Source organism: Balaenoptera musculus, chromosome 9 (assembly GCF_009873245.2).
Source record: "Balaenoptera musculus isolate JJ_BM4_2016_0621 chromosome 9, mBalMus1.pri.v3, whole genome shotgun sequence".
Taxonomy (NCBI): Eukaryota; Metazoa; Chordata; class Mammalia; order Artiodactyla; family Balaenopteridae; genus Balaenoptera; species Balaenoptera musculus.
The window spans coordinates 77136201-77144180 of NC_045793.1; the positions used below are offsets into that span (position 1 = coordinate 77136201).

Consider the following 7980-nt stretch of genomic DNA (forward strand, 5'->3'; position numbering starts at 1 on the left):
AAGTCTTAAGAGACATAATCAAATATGTACCTCATGATCTTGATTCAAACCAACTGTTTTAAGACAGGAAAGTTTGAATTAAGCCTGGGAATTTGATGGTATTCAGGAATTAATATTAGTAGATGTGATAATGGTATGGTGGATATATTTAAAGAAAAAAATCTTTACCACAAAATGACATATCTGGGACTTGCTCTAAATTATTCCAGAAAAAAACCCCAAATAAATAAATATTGTGAATATGGGGAGGATAATGACTGCTAAAATTCAGTAGTGAGTACACAGGGTTCATAATGGAAACAAAAGGGTTATTCTCTCTACTTCTTTGTTTAAAATTTTCCATAATAGTTTTTAAAAAAATATTGGAAGAAATTACTTTTCTTGTGTCATTTTAAACTGATACGGGGTACTTCCCTGGTGGCGCAGTAGTTAAGAATCCGCCTGCTGATGCAGGGGACACGGGTTCAAGCCCTGGTCTGGGAAGATCCCACGTGCCGCGGAGCAGCTAAGCCCGTGCACCGCAACTACTGAGCCCATGCACTGCAACTACTGAGCCCATGCACTGCAACTACTGAAGCCCGTGTGCTCTAGGCCTGTGCTCCACAACAAGAGAAGCCACCGCAGTGAGCAGCCCGCACACCACAACGAAGAATAGACCCTGCTCGCCACAACTAGAGAAAGCCTGCATGTAGCAACAAAGACCCAACACAGCCAAAAAAATACTAATAAGATTAAAAAAATATATATATAAACTGATATGGAAAGCACTTTCAAAAGAAAAAGTCAAAAACTGTTTTTCACAACCTTACGATAAATAACATCTCAGAGACAGTACTTTGAAGTATAATAATTATTTGAACAGACAAGTTCTATTTTTGTCTTTTCATTTTGAAATAATTCCAAGCTTTTTTTTTTAAAAAAAGGTTGTAAGAGTAGTACAAAGAATTCTCTTCACCCAGCTTCCCCAAGTATTTTTGGCTTACATAACCACGGGTATAATCATGAAAACCAGGAAATTGACATACTGTTAACTAATCTGCAGACTTTATTTAAATTTCATCAATTGTCTCACTAATAACCCTTTTCTGGGCAAGGATCTAATCCAGGATTATACATTGCATTTAATTGTTATCTTCTTTTAATCTGGATAGCTTCTCAGTCTTTGTCTTTTACTTTCAGTCACTGAAAGTTTTGAAGAATACTGCCCAGCTGTTTTGTAGACATAACTCAAATTGGGTTGTCTGACATTTCTCCTGATTAATTTAAGGTTATGTATTCTGGCAAAAATATCACAGAAGTTATGTTGCGTTCATCTCAGTTCATATCTGAAGGTACAATACATGATGTCAGTATGTCTCATTACTGGTGATGTTAACCTCAATCACTGTTTATCAAGTGATATTTGCTGGATTTCTCCACTGTAAAATCACTTTCTTTCTCTTTGTAATGAAAAAGAGTGTTTTGTGGGGAGATGTTTTTGAGACTAAATACCTTGCTTCTCCTAATACTTTCTTGCCAGCAACAAGTATTACCACGCTATTTGTCAAATGGTTTTCTATTGCCATCATTCCTTCTACATTTATTAATTGGAATTCTACTCTAAGGAAGATCTTTCTCTCTTCTCCCATTATTCATTCAATTTATTTATTAAATTATTCATTTTTATCAGTATGAGCTCATGGCTATTTATTTTATTCTGTGTTCTAATCTATTGCTATCATTATTTTGTTACTCAAATTGTCCCAGATTTGTCCATAGAGAGTCTCTTTAAGTGAACTCTCTATTTATGAGTTAGTTTAAATTTTTCTATGTTTAAACATCTATATTTAGGTCTCTTTGTGTATTGTCTGTTCATGTCTCTTTTCCATTTTTCTATTGGATTTGTCCCTCAACTTTCAAGAGTTCTTTATGTATTAGGAATATTACCCTTTTATCTGTGATGTATGTTGCAAGAATTTTCTCCTAGTTTGTGAGTTGTCTTTTGGTTTTGTTTATGGTATTTTTTGCATACAGTTGTTTTACATAGTCAGATTTATTCTCTTATTATTGCCTTTGGATTTTGAATCATAGAATACCTTCCCTTACACTGAGGTTAAAGGGGAGTTCACTCATGTTTTCTTCCAATAGCTGTGTAGTTTCATATTTTACATTTAGGTTCTTTTTCTTTCTTTTTTTTAATAAATTTATTTATTTATGGCTGCGTTGGGTCTTCGTTGCTGCGCACGGGCTTTCTCTAGTTGTGGCGAGTGGGGGCTACTCTTCGTTGCAGTGCTCAGGCTTCTCATTGCAGTGGCTTCTCTTGTTGCAGAGCACGGGCTCTAGGTGTGTGGGCTCTAGAGCGCAGGCTCGGTAGTTGTGGCGCACACGCTTAGTTGCTCTGCAACATTTGGGATCTTCCCGGACCAGGGCTTGAACCCATGTCCCCTGCATTGGCAGGCAGATTCTTTTTTTTTTTTTTTTTTTTATTTATTTATTTTTGACTGTGTTGGGTCTTCTTTCCTGTGTGAGGGCTTTCTCTAGTTGTGGTGAGCGGGGGCCACTTTTCATCGCGGTGCGCGGGCCTCTCACTCTCACGGCCTCTCTTGTTGCGGAGCACAGGCTCCAGACGCGCAGACTCAGTAGTTGTGGCTCACGGGCCCAGTTGCTCCGCGGCATGTGGGATCTTCCCAGACCAGGGCTTGAACCCGTGTCCCCTGCGTTGGCAGGCAGGCAGATTCTTAACCACTGTGCCACCAGGGAAGTCCCTACATTTAGGTTCTTGATCCGTTTGGAGTTTATTCTCACGTACGGTATGACATATGGATCTAATTTTACCTTTTTCCAAATGGCTACCCAGTTGTCTCAGCACCATTTATTAAAAATCTCATCTTTGCTGCAGTGATGTAAGATGCCACCTTTATTATATGCTAAATTTCCTTATGCATTAAATTTTATTTCTGCATTTTCTATTCTGTTCCCTCGGTCTGTTTGTCTATTCATGCATCAGGACCACACTGTTTTAATTATAAACACTTTTAAGTTTTAATGTCTGATAGGGCAAGTCCCCTTCCTATACATTTTTATATATTTTTAAAGTTAGCCTCAGTAACCGCTATCCATTTTATGGGGAAATGATACCTTTTTATTACTGACTTCCTGACAAAGGAAAAGAGCAATCTTCCTAGTTCCCTCCTCATTATCATCATCATACCATCTCTGCTATCATCATGGTGTCATCCATACCAGCTATACCGTCTATGTACTAACCATTTTATGCACATTTTCTCATTTAATAAAGCATCAAAACTCAGGCAGACTTTGGGAGGAGTTGAAAGTATGTAAGTATCTTTCCTCTCCCCAAGCTTACCTTCTCAGTGTTAGCAGGTGAGGAGGTTTTGGTTATTTGAGTCTAACTCCCCTGTTCAGATCTGTGTTCATGGAAGTTTAGAAGAGGATCCTTTATGGTCAGAGATGTTAGAAATAGATGGTATCTCCAGTCTCCTCATTTTATTTTTTTTAAATTTATTTATTTATTTTATTTTATTTTTGGCTGTGTTGGGTCTTCGTTTCTGTGCGAGGGCTTTCTCTAGTTGCGGCGAGCAGGGGCCACTCTTCATTGCAGTGCTGGGCCTCTCACTGTCGCGGCCTCTCTTGTTGCGGAGCACAGGCTCCGGACGCGCAGGCTCAGTAGTTGTGGCTCTCGGGCCCAATTGCTCCGCGGCATGTGGGATCTTCCCAGACGAGGGCTTGAACCCGTGTCCCCTGCATTGGCAGGCAGATTCTCAACCACTGCACCACCAGGGAAGCCCTATTTTTATTTTTATTAAAAGGTTTTATTTATTTTTTGGCCGTGCCGAGCGGCTTGAGGGACCTTAGTACCCTGACCAGGGACCAAACCCAGACCCTTGTCAGTGAAAGCCTGAGTCTTAACCACTGGACCACCAGGGAATCCCTCTAGTCTCCTCATTTTATTTATTTTACTTTTATTTTTATTTTTTAAAATTTATTTATTTATTTATTTTTGGCTGCCTTGGATCTTCGTTGCTGCACGTGGGCTTTCTCTACTTGTGGTGAGCGGGGGCTACTCTTCGTTGTGGTGCGCAGGCTTCTCATTGCAGTGGCTTCTCTTGTTGCAGAGCACGGGTTCTAGGCACGTGGGCTCAGTAGTTGTGGCATGCAGGCTCAGTAGCTGTGGCACACAGGCTTAGTTGCTCTGCGGCATGTGGGATCTTCCCGGACCAGAGTTCGAACCCGTGTCCCCTGCATTGGCAGGCGGATTCTTAACCACTGCACCACCAGGGAAGTCCCTAGTCTCCTCATTTTAAATGCAGACATGAAGGCTCAGGGAGGGGAAGTCACTTACACCAACAGAGAGATGGAAACAAGTTTAGAAATAATCTAATCCAATTTCTTGGTTTCACAGAGGCAGAAGTTGTGTGGCCCACCCAAGGTCTTGTAGCAATAATAATACCTTTGGGTCCTCACCATGTATCAGGCACTGTACTAAGAAATCAACATAGTTTATCTCACTTATTACAGCAACCTGAAGAATAATTAATTTTATTACCTCCATTTTTTAGAAAACTGAGACTGAGAGTGATAGAGTAACTTGTTCAAGGTGAGCCAGTCAGCTGGCACAAGGCAGAGTTGGGATTTAAAGTTGGGCGGATTAACACTTCTAACCACTTAGGCTCCAGTGCCCCCAGCAAGCCTCTGGCATTGCAGATACAGAGCTCAAGTGAGCAGACCCAAGATTAATGTCCAGTCACTCAAAACTTGCTTGTTTTAACTAAGAACTAAAGTGTTGAGATCACACAAACTTTTCATAAAAGTAAAGTAAAAGCAAACACACAGAATAGTTTATATTGTTTTGACAGTGCGGCAGGACTGTCCAAAAAGGTCATTATTTGCAGTGATAGCTTTTTTTAACATACAGAGTTTTAGTGTTTGCTTTAAACATGCACACAAAAAAGAGAGTCTGGTATAATGCTGAAGTGTTTTAAATTAAATTGAAATATTCTGATATTGCATAACTGTTTCAACATGCATCTCTTAAAAAATGACTTTTCTTATATAACTGCAATATTATTTCCTACAATACCATCTTCACACCTAAACTTTAACAGTAATTGCCTAATACTACCTAATAGTTCATTATCGAATTTCCACTATTGTCCCAAAACTCGTTTAAATTTTTTTGTTAAAATCTGGATCTAATCAAGCACCAAGATTGCTTTTTCTCATTTTATGTCTTTAATCTCTTTTATTTACAATGATCCAATTTTTCCTACCCTCTCTTTATCTTTCTCTTTCTCCCTTCTGCCCTTCCTCCCTTCCGCGCTCTTCCTTCCTTCCTCTCTCTGTCTCTTTCTTTCTTTTTTAAAGGTGCATTTTTGTTTTTATTTTATTTTATTTTATTTTTTAACATCTTTATTGGAGTATAATTGCTTTACAGTGATGTGTTAGTTTCTGCTGTATAACAAAGTGAATCAGCTGTACGTATACATATATCCCCATATCCCCTCCCTCTTGCGTCTCCCTCCCACCCTCCCTATCCCACCCCTCTAGGTGGTCACAAAGCACTGAGCTGATCTCCCTGTGCTATGCAGCTGCTTCCCACTAGCTATCTATTTGACATTTGGTAGTGTATCTATGTCCATGCCACTCTCTCACTTCGTCCCAGCTTACCCTTCCCCCTCCCTGTGTCCTCAAGTCCATTCTCTACATCTGCGCCTTTATTCCTGTCCTGCCCCTAGGTTCTTTATAACCTTTTTTTTTTTTTTTTAGATTCCATATATATGTGTTAGCATATGGTATTTGTTTTTCAAAAATATGGAACGCTTCACGAATTTGCGTGTCATCCTTGCAGAGGGGCCATGCTAATCTTCTCTGTATCGTTCCAATTTTAGTATGTGTGCTGCCGGAGCAAGCACTCTCTCTCTTTCTTTCTCCCTCTCTCTCTCTTTCTTTTTTCTTTTTTTCTTTTTTTCATTATATTTGACATTTTTATTTTAGGCTGCAAAAACAAAAACAAGCAAACAAACAACAAAAAACTTGAAATAGGCTTGTGAAATGATGCAAATTCATCCTTTCCAGGGAAGCAGAAGGTAGACCATCGTGCTTCACTGCTGCTTGCACTCTGCTGGGTTTTGATCCTTCTTTGGGTCATAGTCTGGATCATTTTCCTCATCTCCTTCTTCTTCCCCTTCCTCATCCGCTTCTTCACCTTCTTCATCATAATCATCATCATCATCTTCAATAGCTTCTCCGATAAAGTATAACACTGATCTTGGGATTACGCGCTCACATAAAAAGTGACCAATTTCAAAGTCCTCAGCAAGGATAACTTCAGCAGCATCATCCAGATCTCCACTCTCAGGAACTTCAGGAGGGGCAAAAAAATTAAAGAAAGAGTCATTAGAAACTGTTTTGGTCACAGTACGAACTGTCCCACGTCCCGTGTGTTTCTGCTTCTTCTTAATGGTTTTCAAAGTGACATTCTTCCCTTTTTTCCAATCTATCTGGCACCCTGTACAACCCATAATTTCTGGTCCATCAAAAGAAAAAGGATCAGAATCATCTGGTTCTGACCTCATCCTATACGTCTTTGTGAACACTTCATTTGTGAAATATTCATTGGGTTCAAAGTGAAATTCTAAGACAAAACTCATAGGCTGACCAGCATCTGAGAACTTCACTTTAATATCTTTCAAGTGCTTCAGAATAGGTTCATCATGTTCCTGAACCATATCACTGAGCAAATCAACATTCTTAAAAACGGTCAACCAAAAGTCAGGAATTCCTTTGGGGTCTTCTTTTTCTTCATCCTTTTTCTCATCTTCAATCTTGGCCTTTTCTTTTAGTTCCTCTGAAATTTCATCTTCCTCATCTGGTTTCCATTCACATTCTTCTTCTGTAGGTTCATAAATGGCATTGATGATCTCAAATCGCTTATCAAATAGAGGTTGATAGAGAACAGCATACTTTCTTTCAAGATCATGAACTTCCTCATAGAACTTGGCTTCTATCTGTGCACATTTAACTTGAAGGTTTTTGAGAGCATTCACGCGTCTTTTAACTACCCTAGGCAAGCTTTCAATGTATCCTGTTGGTGTTTCTACCAGACCATCAAGTCTTTCTTGAAGGGCTGCAAGAATCTGAGGATTTTGCGTCATCTGAACAGTCAGCTGACACGCTTTGATTTTTGTTTCTTCACCAGTTTCTTCTTCTTCTACTTCTTCAACATCATCCAAATCTTTATCAAGTTCAGACTGTTCTTTGTTGTCAATGTCTGCCATGTTGTATGAGCGCCAAATATCGGTGGCTAGCACGGGGAGCCAGGCGGCAGGAGCTGCGCAGGCAGTGACTCAGGACGGCGACGGGAGGAGCAGAAAGCGGTATGGCGAGCAGATGGTGCTAAAAGAGCTCTTTCTTTTTTTAAAAAAATAAATTTATTTATTTTTGGCTGCGTTGGGTCTTCGTTGCTGTGCGTGGGCTTTGTCTAGTTGCGGAGAGCAGGGACTACTCTTCGATGCGGTGCGCGGGCTTCTCATTGCGGTGGCTTCTCTTGATGCGGACCATGGGCTCTAGGAGCGCAGGCTTCAGTAGTTGTGGCTCACGGACTCTACAGTGCAGGCTCAGTAGTTGTGGTGCACGGGCTTAGTTGCTCCACGACATGTGGGATCTTCCCGGACCCAGGGCTTAAACCCATGTCTCCTGCATTGGCAGGCGGATTCTTAACCACTGCGCCACTAGGGAAGCCCCCCCAAAAATTTAAAAATTTTAAAATTTTGGGTATCAAAGGACACTATCAACAGAGTGAAAATACAAATCACAGAATAGGAGAAAGTATTTGCGAGAGTCTAGTATCTAGACAATATAAAACACTCTTACAACTCAAGAAAAAAACCCCAAATGGTTCAATTTGAACATGAGCGAAGGACTTGAATAGACATTTCTCCAAAGAAAATATACCCATGGCCAGTGAGCTCATGAAAAGAT

At 40.1% G+C, this 7980-nt stretch overlaps 1 protein-coding gene and 1 non-coding gene across 2 annotated transcripts; both read right to left on the reverse strand.

Annotated features, from left to right (window-relative positions):
• Nucleotides 1-5805: 5805 nt before the first annotated feature.
• LOC118901399 lies at nt 5806-5912 on the reverse strand. The gene has a single exon (XR_005021372.1). It is a non-coding gene; the product is annotated as a U6 spliceosomal RNA (small nuclear RNA).
• A 90-nt stretch (nt 5913-6002) lies between these two features.
• On the reverse strand, nt 6003-7365 carry LOC118900808 (nucleosome assembly protein 1-like 1). Its single transcript, XM_036863597.1, has one exon. It carries the CDS (start codon nt 7275-7277, stop codon nt 6102-6104), a length of 1176 nt encoding a protein of 391 aa, XP_036719492.1. The 5' UTR covers nt 7278-7365; the 3' UTR covers nt 6003-6101.
• Between the last annotated feature and the right edge of the window lie 615 nt (nt 7366-7980).

What these genes read in the sequence shown, in the direction of transcription:
- LOC118900808 (XM_036863597.1), bottom strand. Translation starts at nt 7,277, where the DNA reads ATGGCAGACATTGACAACAAAGAACAGTCTGAACTTGATAAAGATTTG.